Consider the following 17,725-nt stretch of genomic DNA (forward strand, 5'->3'; position numbering starts at 1 on the left):
ATATACCTTATGATTATGTTGTAATAAATAAAATAATCTGCGTTAATCATAGGCTTGTAATCTGTTTTTAGTGCACTGAGTACATAGAAATAAACTAAAAACAGTGTTAGTGCCATGTCGTAAATATACCCCTGGACCCAATCTATTTCTCTTGTTTTGAACTTTTTGTATGTAATGTATATTACATTAAAGAAAAACATTACAGTCAGAACATCTGCGTTGGTTTTATAGAGCTTTTAATACTCTTGAGAATGTTTTGTGTACTGCTCTTGTGAACATTTTTGGTACAGATGACTTTTGGCTGTTATCACTGTAATGAATGTCCTCTCAGGTTATCACAGATTTTAATGGGCTTCATATGAATTCACACTGTTTAGATGACACTAATATAAACTTTTGTAATTGTAACAAACATTTGTATTGAAAGTAAAATAGAAGAAATGTCAGGTGTGTTCCTGCTAAAAACACGGGATGAAACTTTTCTTGTTTACTCAATAGATTAACTGGTAAAGATATGTAACAGTAGAAGGTTTAAAACTGCACACATCCATGTAGATATATGGTTCTTACTGTGTCTAGATTCCTCTTTTTTTTAATTGAAATGTTTTATAAACATCTTTTTGCTTATTTAGTTTGTCACTGCAGGAAACACAAAAGTAACCCTTGGTGTTGTTGGCCAAGTTGTTAAAGGCTGCAGGAGTAGCTATGAATTTCTGTACAACATGTATAGAGCAATGAAGCCAGACAAATTCATAGTACAATCTGTAAGCGTGTTTTGCAAGCTAGAAATGCTTCGTAAAGCCAGACAGAACCTAAAATAACAAAACAACACTTGGGAGAAAAAATATATTGTCACTCTCCCCCTGTATCAGCTGGCTTAACCATCCTTGTATATACTGCTCAAATTCACACAAATTGGGACTCTGATTTATCTCAGTTTACAGTAGAGATATTTAAAGGCACATTCTGCAATATCTCCTATTGCATTTTTGACTTAACAAGGACACACAGTGTCATAGATGCGAAGCACCTGAAACCAGCCTCAGCCAATATCATCAAGCTGCAGAGCTGCAGCACCAGCAGTTTCACACCTGCAGTTCTAATGCAACAAGCAGCAACTATATGTGAAGATACAGGCATGCCGATCTCAACTTCTACAGGAAAGGAAGGGAATAGCTTCTGTAATCTGACAATTACACCACCTGCAGTTCCTTGCATTTTTACAGCCACTGTTTGAAGATTTTGTATTTTGCATCTAAGAGCCCTCGTGTGTAGGATTTGAAAATGCTGCAAACTTCACAAATAGCTGTTTTTTGTTTTTGGGACCAAGAGACCATTAAAATGACTAACTTGACTAGGTTCTGTCTGGTCTTTGGCTCTGAATACTTGTATTATAAACTTTGTTGTTACCTAATAATTTAAATATGTTATTTATTGCATCTATAAAAATCTGCAGGTGCAACATTTATTGCCTGCAGGTGGCGCACGTGTTAAAATTGAGGCAGCTATTTTTTTCCTGTAGGAAAGCAACATGGTCATCTGCAGGTCCTGGTGGTGACATTACTTTTCTTCCCTATAGGTGGTGCAGAGTGGCATATGATGAAGAGGACAGCTTCCCCTTGTGGAAAACCTGCAGTCTGCTAAACGTGAATGAGCGAGTTTGTGAGTGAATTACGAACTAGCTCCAGAAGGTGCTTCGCATCTAAAAAAAAACAAAAACAAAACATGACACCTGAATCATTAATGGCTTTACCCATTTTAAGTCCTTCTGGTCACTCCTAGTCATAGTTGATGACATAATAAGGCCAAGTAGGAAATCTCGCTGACTGTGCCTTTAAATGTCTTGCAGGATGCAAAATGTACAAATGCCTCAAAGTACAAGGTTTGTTAATTCTTCTCAATCTTCAGAGTTTGTACAAAACTCCAGAGGTCCTTGACCACCTGAGGAAGGTACGGAGAGGGGAGAGAGGGATGACAACAGAATAGAAGAAAGAAATTATTAATCATCCAAATGAAGTGCTATACAGCATGAGACTCATGACTCACTTTTACTACAACTTGCTTTTGTGCGTCTCGCCTGTGGGAACGCTGAGTTTAGATGGGGCTGTTGGGGAACGACGAGGGGTTGGGTGGGGGCAACAATACATACCAGAGTATATGACTAGGTGCTCCAGGTCTGACAGATCTCAGCCTTGGCTGATGAAACCAAAGCACTTCCACAGATGTTTCTACACACTGGGATCAACAAGCTCTCCACCCCCACTCTTTTCCTTGTCCAACCGGCCCTCGTGCTGGTCTAAAGAGCTTTCACCTGCTCTCATAACTGTACAGTTGACTTTTTAACAGTGCAATGCAATCACAAATGAATGCTCAAATAGCCTCTTTCAAGTGATCGCCTTCTTACAGATGCTTTGATACAGAGAACGCAGCTTTACTATCCGACACACTGCCTAGAATCCTTCAGTTGGTGGTGATAATCTAAAGGTTTTTGGGTGATTAATTCATGCTCTGCAAAACAATGTGCAGGGGCTGTTGTTTTTCTTCTGAAATGACAAGCAGCTTTAGAAAAGATTTAAGTCCTGCATTTAGAAAAACCCCTTTTTTGGGTTGGTCAAAGGCCTTGAATGTGAAAGAGACTGGTACCATCCACATACCACCAGTCCCTTCATTAAGGCTACAAAAGACACTCACTCCAGTAAATCACTGAGAAAGAGTTTCCCTTGGCAGGTGTACTCCCATTCCATCTCGGAAGAGCCCGCTGACACAAAATGAATATAATTCAAAGAGAACACACTGTGCTGGAGAGACGTTTGAGGCATAATGGACAGTGTAAGGTATGAGGACAGTGTGAGGAACAATAATGCATTCCTGGGTATCTATCATGGCAAAAAGCTCTTAAAGCTGAAACACCCAGCAACTGGAATATTTCTAGGAACCCTCACGACTCCCCAAAGTGTTTATGACACTAAATGCATAGATTGCAAAAGCAAAAAAGCAGGACATTTATATAAATTGTACATGTGATGTAAAAACTGAAGACTTAAAAAAAATAAACATAAGACCAATCTCAGATGTCTCGTAATCAGGGCTCTCAAAACCTCGTGCAATCATCATATACGTAATATAACAAATTTTTCATGAGTACTTACTTTTTTGTCTGAGATTTTGAAAGAACTCCTCACGAAATTCTCAAACTTCTGCTCTGTCTTCGGTAGCGGTTTTCCCTGATGAAAAAGGCCATTAAATCATCAGCTTAACCGCGTGTCAGACATTCAATTAAGAGTGGTAATTTGCAAAAGAGGATGACAGGCTCACCTCCTTAGCTGCCGTTGACAACTTGCTCTTAATCTCAGTCAGAGAGGGAGATTTAGACGGGCCAGCCTGGGGTTTGTCTTTTCCTGGGGCGGGTGTCTTAAAAAATATATATCAGCTAGATAAGAAATACTGATTGATATGTCAATAAAGAGAGATTTATAGAGTTGTAGATAACAAGATAACTTCATATTGCGGCAAAACATTTCATCTTTCACTCAGGTTCAGCTCTTGCTGTTACCTTTTATCTTTCTATGTTTCTCATTTGAACTCAACACAAAATTGCTAATTCTAACTTATTGGTGATAAATCCATTTGTTGACCATCAGGCCAGTCTGGGCTACAGCCCTTACGTGACCCATTTTGTCTGGGCCTGTGTTTACAGGCTTGGCGTGGGGAACCAGCTGGAAGGAGATAAAAGTATCAGAAAGGACAACAAATTCTAGCCTAATTACACCATCTTTATTTACATCAGGTACAAATTATGTTTTTATTGTTTGCAAGCAGGAGAGGGCAAGACCCGACTCTCCAATGAGTAATAGAGATTGTTTGTCAAATGTCTTTTTCCCTTGGTGGTAAATCCCAACGACGGAAAAAAAGGTCAAAGTGCAACTAATGTTCTTGTGCTTGTTTCTCAATAAAAGATGACATCAAATGAATGACTTCCACGAGAAAAGACAACACTTTTTCTGTTCAACGCTTATGAATGGTCAAGAGTAAAACAGTATTGTCATAAGCAGCCCTTCTTTGTCATTCAGACTTTTCTTTTATCATTGTGACATTATTGATGTTATTTCAACACGCAAAAAGTCCCCCGTGTTTGTGAAGATGAGAGCAGCATGAGCACTGAACTACTGGGCCCACAGGTGTGTCCAGACCTGGACAGTCGAGGCCCCAGAGGTCCTAAATTAGAAGTGTATGACTGTGACACAACAACACACACACACACACACACACACACACACACACACACACACATACACACATACACACATACACACACACACACACACACACACACACACAGTGACTGCATGTTACACAAGCCACGGAGCTTGTCCCTACATGCTAAGCCACTGTGGAATCCAGTGAAATTGCAGGGTTTCATTGATAGCCAGAGACACATTTGAAAGAAAGAGAGAAGCCATGTATAAAGCAGCTCTCAAAAAAAAGTTCGTTTTTGTTTGGTTGTAATTTGTTTTGATTATCATTTTTTTATTCAGATTTCTACTTAGTGGTTCCAATCACTGTCATAAACACTGGTTTCTAGTATTGTGTGATTTGCTTTGATTAATATAAACAAATACAGAAAAATAAATATGCTATATCTTGCCATGCACAAGCTGATTGGAACATAACATAATCAAACATTCAGGAAAGAATAAGTGGAATCAAAAGGCAGGTTTGTTAACAATTTTCCACTTCTTAAACATTTGGACCTGGTTCAAATTCTGAGCTAGTTCTCCCCACCCGACCCTAATGATAAGGTTCTTCGGATAAAAGAAATCAATAAATGTCATGTGTTACTACTCGATACTTCAAACACCTTCAGCAACTTCTGGCTTTCAAAACCAGGGACCAAGACTTGAAATGGTTAAAAACAGGTGGAATGATCTTGAGAAAATAAAATCTGTGTAGTTTGAAAAAAAAATGCAATTATCTGTCCCTGTCCCCAAGAGATCTGCATTTTATAGCACAGATCAAAAGGTATAAAATGAAAAAACCCTTGACGCACACATACCACACTACAAAAAAAAGAGCACATATGCTGCTGGCTCCTGGCCAGACAAATGCACTACGTATTTATTATTTATGGGCAGCTCTCTACTTCCAAAGGACAGCTGTGGACCTGAAACAGCTGATAAACACACAAAGCCAGCAAGCTTTTTCATCTGGGCCAGACACTGATTACAGATGCCACGAGACAGGGAACTTAATCACAAGCATGCTATCATTTGATGCAATCGCTTGTCTTCAATCCGGTGCAAACACATGGTTGTGACACCTTTGCTCATCACGTCTGTCTGGGGTTGGTAATTGTCCTTTTGTTGGAATGAGAGCCTTGGAGGCCCTTGTCTAGGGAAAACGTCGGGTCACTGGGAACTGTGACTCTAACCCTGTGAGTAATATATGCAATGTAAGTAAAGGGGCTGGGGCTTTTCGACATTTTTCATGCATAGGTCCAATTGGCAGAGTCATAGTTAGAAGCCAACATCCTTACACTCACGGGAAAAGTAAATAAGCACTAACAAGATAGGCACCTGCTGTAACACATGTCAATCAGTCGCCAAAACAATGACTCACACCCTTTTGGGATAAGCCTGAGTGGAGTGGTTAACAACTTTACGACTGTGACGTGTGCTTAAAGGCATCGACTTCTCCAAACCCATCAATCAAAAGACACCAGCTGCAAGACAAAGTTACTTCAGATCAGCACAACTCGAGTTAGCTGGTTCTCATGTTACGCAAGAAGGTGCAGCTACATGCTGGGCTGCGAGAGGTGAGAACCACGGCACTGGCAACAGATCTGACAAGCCAATCTAATGACCAGTCACCTGCATTTAGTAAAGAAAAAAACAGACATCCACGCCCGCTTCCTCGCTCCTCAGGGGCATCTGGAAGCGCAAGCTGCACCAGACATCAAACGCTGGTAATGAGAGCAATTGGGAGAAGGTGTGTCCAGGAAGTGAGGGGTGTGAAAAGGTTGTAGAGAGGGAACAGTTGTTGTGCATAAGTGGAGAGGGGATGGGGGCAGTTGAAGCTCCACGGGCCAGAAAGTTAAACTGGCGGGATGGTTTCGGCAGTTCAGCTGCCCATCGGTCAATCCCCCAGAGCATTTCAAGAGCCACTGTGTTGGGTCTGGACAACGGCCACTACAGAATTAGCTGCACTCACCCACTCACCATGAGCTCCGGCCCTGGGGAGGAATCACTTTCTCGCCTCAGGAATTTAGCAATCACGCGGCTCAGTGTTTAACCTGATCAAAATTATGCCGCTTTCTTTCAAGGCGTCAGACACGAAATGACAATGTTGTTATGTGTACAAGGTGTGCGAGTGTGTGAGATGCACACAATGCCTTATCTAAATTGAGTTTTGGTCCAAGTCATTTTTATCTAACATGCTTTGTGAAATCTGTAAACTTGCCAATTCGTATTCCCTGATGTGTTTGTGTGCTACAGGGGGTTGGGGGGCATCAAAGGTGGCTGCAACACAAGACGGCGGGGTCAGGCCAAGGGGTCACGGGTTTAAACCTTGCCCCAGGAAACCTGTTTAGAGGTCAGGTGTGTTTGCTTAAAGAGAGGCAGAGTTCAAGCTTTGGGTTTTGAGAGGCGGCTGTCCAAGACATTCCATCCAAGAAATTAACTATCAGGTTGAGCTAATTGCAATGTGCATTTATCACATTCCTCGGCGGTGGAATGGGGAGGCTCTCCAGAGTTTTTTTCCCTTTTTTTGGTTTTAATTGTGAATTATTTTAATTACTCTCATATATACATTGTGTCTTCTCAGGCTTGAGCACAAATAATTTAACACAAAAAGATGAAGTTGTTTGCAGAGGGTTTTTTCTGTTTGTGTAACACATTTTGCTTTGTGTAAGGCCTTATCACATTTCAACTTCAGACATACTGTAGGTAGTGCGAGATCCATGTCTATTTGCAAAGAAGAAGGAGGTTTTAAATGTGTTGCTCTCTCTTCTGTGGAGAGTTAATTTCATTCTGCATATTCTGCACAATTCTTTTGCACATTACTGAGAGTGACCTGATGTATTTCATTAGAAATAGAGTTTCTGGCTTTGACTATAGTCTGGCAGATAACGTCCTGTTATAACTGTGCTGAATAAACTGGCTCTTAGTTGAACCTAATGGCTGACCCCTTTTCTGCGGTATAATGGCTGTCAACCAATCAATTAAATAACCACAAGCCAACCACAAGTAAACAAAGCTGAACAGGTGATGCAGCCGTTCCTACCTTAATCTGTGGTTTGACTGCTGATCCTGATGGTTTTCCTGCAGGGCCGTTTTGTTTCACCGGAGTCTTGTTGGGTTTCTTTGCTGAAGACGCTGGGCTCTGAGAAAGCAAATAAACACAACCAAAATTCATAAATGAGACATCCCCAGTATGACATCCCTATGTTTTTAGGAAACGTGGGCTTTAACCAGCTCAATTTACCAGTCTGCTTTACTGAAATGCTCATAAAACATGTAAAAGGTGTATATAAAAAAAGAGATACCAAGAAAACAAGCAAAGACTCTCTCAGCAAACAAACACACACTCAGCAAATGTATAGTAAATTGATCATACATCAAGTTAATCACAGGAAACAAAACCAAAAGTGAGGGGGGCGCCATGCTGAAGTTACGAGCAGCTGAAAATCGTATCAACACTTCATGAAAATGTGCCCTGACTAACCTCGAAGTAACTGAATGACATCTGCAAACACTGCTTAATAGTCCGAGTTTAGATTGTTGTTGGTTGTTTAGACAGCCCCCTATATACTGTACATATTTATCATGTCCCTGTTGGTTAGTTTCAAACTGTGACAGTGGCTCCTTTTGTGACTTTCAGACTGTTTCTCCTGATATATTATGTTGGATATTAAAATAACTTCGCCTCTTTAGGGCTCTGGTAGTTGTGTCATGTTGTTTTGAAAACTTTCATATCAAAGCGCAAATTGCCAAACCTCTTTTATAGCTGACAAATTATAATTGGCATGTAACATAATGTGAACCACATTTGTAGAAGTGCTTGCAATTGTGGTTAATTTTCTTCAGAGTCTTTTGCCATGAGGTGTTCATGTGTAGACTATTTTAAAAAGCATTTTAACCCAAGAAGACAAAGTACATCCCAAGGCAAAAAACAAAAAGGATAACAGCATAACATCATTCTACGGGCTAAATGAGTAGTGGCAGTCCTAATGTTATGAATCAATAGCTTATTCTCATGAAGTATCTCAGACTAAAGGTTTGTCCATCTGCAGGCTGTACTAAAAACAAAACTGCAAACAATTCAGAGATGATATGCAACCAAAACTGAAATTATCTCCAAGCACCAGCGCTTTATGAAATCACAGAGGAAGCACTAGACATACTTGGTAATTTGTCACTGATCAGATACTTAGTACCCCAATAACCTGTCATTGTTCTTCTCCACACTGGAGGCCTTCCCGTCAGGTTTCCATTGCTTTCAGTCACCTGTGTAATTACCTTGTAATAGCCTGAGACAAGTACCTGCATTTCCTGAGCACCAACCCTTTCCTTGCAATCACTGGTTTTCGCCTTGGAATGGGATACAAGTGTAATTGCCTGTGTTGACATAACTGCTAAAAGCCAATTACACATGTTATTTCCTAGAGCAATACCTGGTAATTCAAGATGCAGTAAGGCTGTTCCAGTTTGGTTGCAAAGCTTCTTTTTTTTTTCAAATCAGAAGGATAATAATAATACGCGAAGGACAGAACTCAATCAAATAGAGAAACATAGTGCTTTCTTCAAACCCTTCATAGCTGCACCTGATTGGTAGACCTGATTGAGAATAACTAACTTTTTACATGAGATGTGATCATTTCTTTGGGCTTTTGTCGCTATCATTTCTGTGTTTATTATAATAGTCTTTCGCCAATGCTTTTAATCACTTTGCTTCTACCACAATTGAAGAACACCACTATAACAAGAAAGTGAAGTTGTGTTTGTGATAAGATAGTAATTGTGTTGCTCTTGTGACGTTTGGATGGAGACATTAAAAGTTTAGAAGTGGAAAGAAGTTTCTACCTGTCTCTGTAGGGAAGATCATCTTATTTGACTCCTTTAGCAGATAACAACATTGAAACGAACATTCACTCTCTCACATTATCCCACTTCGTATCTTTATTGTGCTCTTTTTTTTAGAGTTGGGAAGTCAGCTACATGACAGTCTCCATGCCATGCATTAAGGCTTGTTTTGGAGCAGTCTGAAATGTTCAGCGTTGCAAACTCCAATTCCAAGTTCCTGGTCTTACGTACCTCCGGAGCAAAGACTTTTAGGAGACAAAGAGACAAGTAGCCCAGAAGCCAAAATTTCTTTGATTGAAATGCAGGTAAAGTCCCAGAGCTCGTAGAGAACACTGTGTTCCTGGCAAAGTTTCTGTAGTGTAAGAGCACCCTGTGCTTGTTTGAAAGACAAACTACGTCTTTTTGCCAGTTTTTGACTGAACAAAGGAGTCTTCTTAAATACAATTGGACTAATCGATTTCCTTTTCTTAGCATTTTGTTGTTTTGCTTTCAATGCCAAAACTGGCACTGCCAGGCTGCTCTGTTGCCGAAAACATGATAATTGTCTGATGATGATGCTGTAAGATTTACATGTCAAAGTAAACTAGATTAAGAATCTGATCAAACATTTGATGCCAACTTTCCATACACAATGCTGCGGACACATTTTGCTTAGGACAGTAGGGGTGAGGTTTGATTTGATACCAAAAAATTGTCGTGCTATATACATTGCTATATATAAATACATTGACTTATTGCTGAGTTAGCAGTCAAAAAGAAATAATTGGTCCCAGCCCTACTTTCTAGAGTTTTGTGCTTTCATTACTAAAGAATGGACAGGTATGGAGCAAAAGACAAGAAGGGTGAAGAAAAGGATTAAGGTCATTGAGGGGAGGGGTGTGGGGTGCAGGAGGTGGAGGACTTGGAGGAGAAGACAACAGAATAAATCAACAAGTGACAGAAATGCTCAGCTGTCATCTAACCCTGAGGCAAGGATCGGCGCTCATGTCGCAGGTATGCGCATCTGCCCTGCTTTGATCTTTTGCCTGGCACAGACTGGGATAGCGTGTTTAAAAAAAAAAAAAAGAAATCACAAACAGACACCGACGTACAAATGAGGCAGATACACACATGCACCCACACACTTGCAAATGATTGTGGTAACACGCAAAACAAGTGTTCAAAGGCAAAGGCCAGGTGCAAAGCTGAAATGGCATGAGAGACGATAAAAAGGAGCAATCATATTAACAGTGGGATGACAGAGGGACAAAGATATGCAGTGTTACAGAAAAATGGGGGAAGATGTTTCCCATAACTGGTGCGTGCGTGCGTGTCTGTGTGTAGGTGTGTGTGTCTGAAATTGTATGTAGCGTGTGCTTCTCTGCATATGTACTGTAGATATGTATCGTTATTGTTTGCAGACTGTGTGCAGTTTTGCAAGTATGCATGTGTACTTACACATATGTGTACAGTGTACAGTGTGTATATATACCTTTGAGAGTGTGTGTGTGTGTGTGTGTGTGTGTGTGTGCGTGCGTGCATGCATGCCTGTGTGTGTGTATGTATAGGATAACATAGTGCCGTCTTGTTGGTGAGACAGTGAGAATTCAAGCAGATTACAGAGGAGAAATCCAATCATTACGCCACACAGACCCTGTGTTTTACTCATGGAAAACAGGTGGGTACATGAGCGAACAGGATGAAAAAGTTCCATGGTTTGTCTCATACATAAAGCTGGACGGTCAGTGAGTACAGGAATGGGAAGGGCCTGCTGAAATGAAATGCTACTATAGGATACAGTCTGTGGGAGTTTAAATGATGTGGTAGAATCAAAAAGGGGGGGGCGAGCTGACTGCAACAACACAGAGAAATTCCTTTCGCACAAAAAAACTGAGGGCAAGCGCTTGGCTACCCTGACACCTGGTGGACAACAGGGGGCTGGAAACACTCCAAACTAATGTAATCTACTGTACAAATTAACGTTTGGTAACCTACATTGACCAGGACATTTAGTTTGGTATGAATAGTGATGGAAATGATGCAACGAAGGAGATAAGATTAAACACTGCAGATAGCTTAAAAAAAAACCACACAAATCTTAAAATCCAACATCCAAACACTTGTCTTTTTATCTATGATTTCCACTCATATTTATTCAGATAGACATTTATTCAGATAGACATCGCAATCAGATAAAGATATCCTTGGAAAGTGAGGTGGTGTGCCTCAGAGTGAAAACCTCTGCTCTACAGTATCCTGCAGCGACTGTCAACGTTTATTTACAGGTACAACCAAATTTCAATATTATTTATAAAAGGAACATAGAACAGACCAGGCTTACTTTTTTGAGCTCTTTTCCGACATTCTTCTGAGGCTTCATATCATTTTCATCACTGTCGTCATCTTCATCATCACTACAAAAAGGAAGAGGGGAAATAAACGTCAACTCAGGTAAAAAGCAATATGACAGTTGTCTCTACACAAATGCTAGAAATGAAATTCGGTGAATAAAAGGATTCTTCCTATTATTCCTGACTAAAAGTTTTTTTAAGGCACGTACAGTAACTGGAAAAATTCTTAATAGGAAAACATACTCATCATCATCCTCATCGCTGTCGTCTTCATCATCATCAGAATCCATCTTAAGTTTTTTCTACAAGGAAAATGAATCATCCTTTCATTATTTTTACAAAGGTTAAAACACTTTCTATGGGATCATTTTCCTTCAGAGTTAAAGGCAGCTCTGAATTCAAAGAATACACTGAGGTAAGTACCAATGGAGGCTTCTTCCCTGACATCAGGCTTGCAGGCCGCTTCACCGGTGACGTGTTGTTCTCCTCTTCTTCATCCTCTGAATCCTTCACGCCTACAAAGCAAACACTGTTAGTGGAACTAGCACTGTTTTTCTGTTTTCCAGTTATTCATTTGTCCTTTCCCACCAAAACAAACTGCAAATAAGGAAGTCTGAAAGGAAAAAGTTCACTCTAAAAGAAAGTCTGAAGAAATATGATGGGCCTTTTATTTTTTATGGGTCTGTAAAAAGAGGCACCATCAACTTCACTGTCAAGGAAGGTGGAGATGATTGACATAGTGTGGAGCAGGTAAGCACTTCGTTTCAGTGATGTGGTGAACTGTAAAATGAGTCATATTTTAAATGTGTGTGTCTGTAATTCTAAAAGAAGAAAGGGCAATAGCAGCAGTTTCCTTAATACTCACTAACAAAGTGCTGCCCACTGATGTGAACTGGTCCAGAGCCAGACTGCAGACGGAAGGTAACCGGAGGTGTGATCTCAAATCCACCTAAACTCATCTGGACAAGAAAGAACATCAAAATAAACAATTTAATAATTGTTAATATACTATTTGCATCCTCCAATTGAATGCAGTATTTGCATTCATGTTCTTCACTACTGGTTTCTGTGTGCTCCATGAAATTAATGAGGTTTACTTTTTAGTTCTTGTTATTTTATTGAGCATGAAAGAGGCTGAGGGCTATTATACTTTTACTAGTTCAAAAAAAGAAAATTACAAAACTACACATTATAAATGATACATATCACCTGATAGACACGCCTTTTCTTTACTTATATACCATTGAGTAGCCCCTTAAATATAAAATGTTGCCAGTTATGGCGTTCACTCACAGAGGGCAGGACGGACGGTTTCAGGACAACCAATGGCACTTTGGTTGATTTTCCATCATAAGTGACGCCCTCGACTTCCACCATGTGGAACTTATCCTCGGCCTCGGCTCCCAGACACACCTGGAAAAGCAGCACAACGGACTCTGTACGACACCACCTTCATGTCTTGGCATCATCAGGCTAACCTACATTAGACATACTGCACATTTATTGATTAACATAACAATACTAAATGAATAAATACAAAATAATAATTAGCAGCAGCTATAATGGCTATGCAGTAAAATGTAATGAACAACAATTTAGTAGGTTTTGATTGAAACAGGCTTTATAGGAAATCATGGAAACCCCCAAAACATATGTGAACCACTGTCACCAGGCCATCAAAATAAAGACTCATTAACTCTGTATGTGTCCAAAATATCAAATTATTCTATCAAAACTTTGAAAAATCTTTCCCAAATCTTATGTCCCTGCCTAGTATTGAAAATTTTTATTTTCTATCACGGAAAGACAAGAATACCTGCTGCCACAAGGAAAGACAGACAGATACCAAATAATGTGCCAACATACATGTCTTTAATGAACTATACATGTGATGTAATGTATGAAATGAACACATATATTGATTTGGACCTGACCTGTATGTTGACAATTAGACTGGATGTGAATCTTATGTGAGCATAACACATGAACATAGGATACACTGGATGTGTGATGAATTCCTTTAATGTTCACTGTTGATAGTTCTTCTCTTGTAGTAGTTATTTGTATATTAATGACATTTGTTTTCCTTGTCGTATGTCTTTATGTTTCATACCAGTAAAGCAAACTGATTGACAGAGGCAGGTGTTCAAAAAAAGTAGGGCTAAGTACACTACCGTTTGCCCCAATCACTCCGTATAAACAAACTGCAAATACATATATTTAACCCTCATGAACTCTCCCCTTGAGACATGCGTTACAGCCGCATTGATCACCAGGAACAGTTATTCTACATGCAATGGAAGGCGGCTTCCTTACTGCTTTGAGTGACAGCTGTTGCTCCGTATCATCGTCGTCTACGTCAACTTTGAACTCCCGTTTGTCCGACTTGAGGGTACAACCTATGGGAAATGATACGCGTAACGTGTAATTAACCTCATGTTGGCACTTATCTTAAACAATACACACAAATGCATCAAATAGTTTGAGATGCCAGGGATTTACTCTTTGCTATAGCTAACTTATGCATCTCCATGCCTTGCTCGACCTAGCTAACAAAAGAGCTGAATTGGCGCGAGTAGGGGCAGGCAGGTTAGCCAGCTATTTAGCTAACTTTCTACAGCTAAAAATGTTAAATGGCTATTTGTGCATGATAACATGGCGGTAAAACTGATTGTGGGGCCGAAAAATATTAGGTTTGTCAGAATAAGCGAGCTCACCAAACAAGTACATTTGTGGTCTGCTCAAATCTGAGATATCGTCCTCCATCTTTGTAGTGGGTGGTTACGCTTCCGTAAACTGGTGTGACGGACACGTCGCCGCGCCAATGGCTAAGCAGAACGTGACGGACGTTTAAAACATTTGAGCCAATAGAATTGAAGACTGGGCGGGACATATGAAACGTAACGTTCCAATGGATGAACACTAGATGGAGCTGTCGTAATATAGATTGAGGTCATCCTACAAGTAAATACCCTACTGCAAACATGAAAACGGCTATTATATAAACAATATAACAGTCTGAGGTTATGCATCATCTTACAACAGAGGCTTAATATTATAGTATTATTAGGCTCATCGAGGCAGACAACAAGATGGCAGCAGAGAAGGCAAATAACTTTCACATGTTTGATTATCAAGTATATAATTATAAGCATATAAAGGTGTTCTTTGGACGACCGCCAATTTCCTGATTATCTGTAAGGTCTTTATACAGCTGCTTGTAACTTCCTATTTCGTAATGCCTTCATCAAATAAGCATTACAGCTTTTATATTAAGATTGGGATATTCTCCCTTATGTCCATCGCTTAATGTGCTGTTTGGACTAAATAAAAGAGGCCTTTGGACAGTGATATTAAAAGTCCAGCCCAGGGGGCAGTTGCAGCCTTTGAAGAGTCTTTTGTGGTTGTTAAAAATATTGATAATAAAATGGAGAACCATTGTAGTTTCAGATATTACAGAGAAGAGAAATTAACCTAGTATGAAACTTTCCAAGCTGCACACAAAATAATGTTATCAATGGCAGTGTTTTTTGTTTTTTTGTTTGTTGTTTTTTTTAGAGAAAAGGCTAAACATAATCCTCTTTTTGGTTTGTTGAAAAACAGCCTTTCACCTTGACTCCCCGACCACTCGGCTTTAGTTTATTTCTGTCGCAAGAGAAAACATCTCAGGGCGCACAGGCATCTAAGACAAAATGTCTGTAATGTAATTATGAAACAGCAGCTGAGTTGCTTAATTGTGAAATGTATTTCTAACCTGTGTGTCAGTAGCTGGCCCGTGTTGAGCAGGTGTTGAGTCTCTGAGCTGCAGTACCAGTATCACCCGAAAGGAATGAGTCGTCTTCACGCATGCCTGAAAGCTTGAGAAGGCTTTAATGTGTCACAGACTGCCGGGACACGTCTGCAGATCCGTTCTCATGGCTGGTATGGTGTTGTTGCCCATGGACTTACTCAACACATTTGCTTTGCACTTTAATAAAGATTCCAGAAGGTGCAGGGATTTTTTTCTTACAGTACTTACTTTCTTCTAATGTTAAAAGGGAGATGTTCATATTTGTGTGTGCATTTCTGCCTTCTGCTTTGTGTTTGAGCATGTGCATGCTTGCTTTTTGTCCGTGCATGTACTCTTTAAAGCAGAGATAAGTGTAACTGTTTGTACATGTACATGTGAGTGAGTACGTGCATATGCGAGTGGGTGTACATAATGTGTAACTGAACGAGAGAGAGATTCATGAATGCGTGTCATGTCAGCAGGTTGAGTTAGCTCTGAAGTCTCTGTCACGCTGTCAGACTGAAGAGAGAGTTCTTCATTCTTCACTTGACTCAGCTGGAAGTGACTCAATGCTGGAGGAGAATCAAAATATGATGCCTTAAAGCACTAAAAGAAAAGCATTTTCAACCATGTTCCCTTCCACTTCTCTGTCATACAGAATCAGTGTAGGTACATAAAAACATTTTGATAAACATCCTCTATGAATTCAAATTGTCTTGGGTTTACATTCATGTTTGTAGATATTTGCTGAAAACTTGGATTCAATTTAATCTCTTTTGAGTTTAATTTAAAGTTAAATCACCCAGATGTGTTCCTTAGTGCCCTCTTTATTCAAAAACAAAAACAATAATCTGTCTAGTCAAACCAGCTACCATCATTTGAAACCTCAGGAGGTTTACCTCATTTGAATTATAAGAAGCCACAGGACATCTTGAAGAGCAATATTTGTTTCCTGAACAATAATACATCTGCAGAGAAAATAACTAACTAACTAAATATGGAGCCATTACATATAATATCAGCAGAGCATTATGGGTATGATGTTGGGTATCAATGAAAAGGTAAAAAAAAAAAAAATGGCTCTGGGAAAATCACTTGTGAAATACCCATGATGTCAGATGTTTTTGTCTCTAGTTCAAACTTTCCATCAGAGTTGAAACTAGTTCAGAAACTAAATGTGTTTACTTTTTCACATCTAGTGGAGCTAAACTAGTTTGTGATTTTCATTTATTCATTTCATTTCACCCACATGTAAAAATGTTGTTTATGAAAGTGTATTGCAAGAATACTTCATACTTGACCAAACATCAGAGGGAAACTGCACAGATCATTGCACATCATAATGTAGGCCTGTTATTGTAGAATTAAAGATTTAGAGCTCACGCTACACTCAGTATTATCCCCTACAACAGACATCCTTTGCAATGTGCAATCGTTGTTTTCCAAGTAAATCAAGCTAACGGGCCATGGCTATATTTTAAAGTCAAGAACCATAAAAGCCTTTCGTCAACAAAGCCTCACATGTCAACACATTAGCAGCAATCTAATAGAGTTTGGCAGTCTGAGGCGGCCGTTGCTTTCCTACAAAATCTTGTGGCTACAGCAGCTGTCATGGCCTGAAAATGGTTGTTAGGACTGCAGACTGATATTATTACATCTGGTATCAAGTAAAAGGGGGAAAATATATATATGTATATATCACACTTAGGCCCGTGTTAGTCATGTGTTGTATAATTGTGGATGTGCTGCAGATAATCCCACTGAACATTTTGGCCATAGTTAAATAAACATGTTAAACAAACCAGACTCTTCAGTAAACTACAACTAATCTTTATTTAGACTCTCCTATGCTAATGCTCAGCTTTGTGTAAAGTAACAAATGTGTCACTAAAACAGACACAAAGAGTGCTGAAAAAACTGGATTAGGTTAAGAAACTGAAATTTTGTGTCAGGTATGCATGAGCACAGCAGGCCTTTTCTTCTGCTTTGACTATCTTATCATATATAAACAATCTATCCTATAGGAGTCTCAGTAAACAATTTCATCTTTTATCTCCTGTAAACTAAATATATGTTTAAAAAAAAAGACAAGACCATAAAATAAGAAGGTTATGGTTAATGTTTTAAGTTCTTGTAATGTCTGTGTTTGGTAATCTGTGGGAAGGCAGCAATAGTTGAACACTTCAATGTTGCAAAGTGACCATTTCATATAAAATAAGGTTAAGGTCTACCAGCCGCTCTTTAGGTCAACTCACTGGATCACTGAAGCTACAAACGCTGCCTGAAAATGACTGAAATGTTTAGTGCGTTTCTTAAGAATGGAAACAACTGATGGGAGCAGGCGGAGCGTGACGCAGAGCACAACACACTATGTGGTGAATAGTTTTTTTTTGGTGCCCCTGTTCAAAAACAGAGTGTTTGATAGGAAGTCTGATATACCCTGAGCCTCTTGCTCTTGTTCATCTTGTGTGGTGACATTTTATTGGATAAGGACTGGGCTCTTTGGCGGTGAGAGGGGGGGTGGGGGGCTACAGAGCCATGACAAGAGA

General features: G+C 39.6%; 1 protein-coding gene across 1 annotated transcript; it reads right to left on the minus strand.

Moving 5' to 3' along the window:
* Positions 1 to 1,507: 1,507 nt before the first annotated feature.
* npm1b (nucleophosmin 1b) lies at positions 1,508 to 14,198 on the minus strand. Its single transcript, XM_070913517.1, has 11 exons — positions 14,125 to 14,198; positions 13,724 to 13,806; positions 12,701 to 12,820; positions 12,273 to 12,366; positions 11,831 to 11,922; positions 11,651 to 11,709; positions 11,398 to 11,470; positions 7,279 to 7,377; positions 3,316 to 3,411; positions 3,150 to 3,224; positions 1,508 to 1,941 (listed from the first exon to the last, which is right to left on the minus strand). Exons 1-11 carry the CDS (start codon positions 14,171 to 14,173, stop codon positions 1,888 to 1,890), a joined length of 894 nt encoding a protein of 297 aa, XP_070769618.1. The 5' UTR covers positions 14,174 to 14,198; the 3' UTR covers positions 1,508 to 1,887.
* Positions 14,199 to 17,725: the final 3,527 nt, after the last annotated feature.

The sequence above is a fragment of the Enoplosus armatus genome, chromosome 10, assembly GCF_043641665.1.
Source record: "Enoplosus armatus isolate fEnoArm2 chromosome 10, fEnoArm2.hap1, whole genome shotgun sequence".
NCBI lineage: Eukaryota > Metazoa > Chordata > Actinopteri > Centrarchiformes > Enoplosidae > Enoplosus > Enoplosus armatus.

Excerpts from the sequence above, each read along its gene's own strand:
- npm1b (XM_070913517.1), bottom strand. The coding sequence starts at position 14,173 with ATGGAGGACGATATCTCAGATTTGAGCAGACCACAAATGTACTTGTTT. Across the intron at positions 12,367-12,700 it reads AACCGTCCGTCCTGCCCTCT|ATGAGTTTAGGTGGATTTGA; the intron begins GTGAGTGAACGC and ends TTTCTTGTCCAG. Across the intron at positions 11,923-12,272 it reads CAGTGGGCAGCACTTTGTTA|GCGTGAAGGATTCAGAGGAT; the intron begins GTGAGTATTAAG and ends TTTGCTTTGTAG.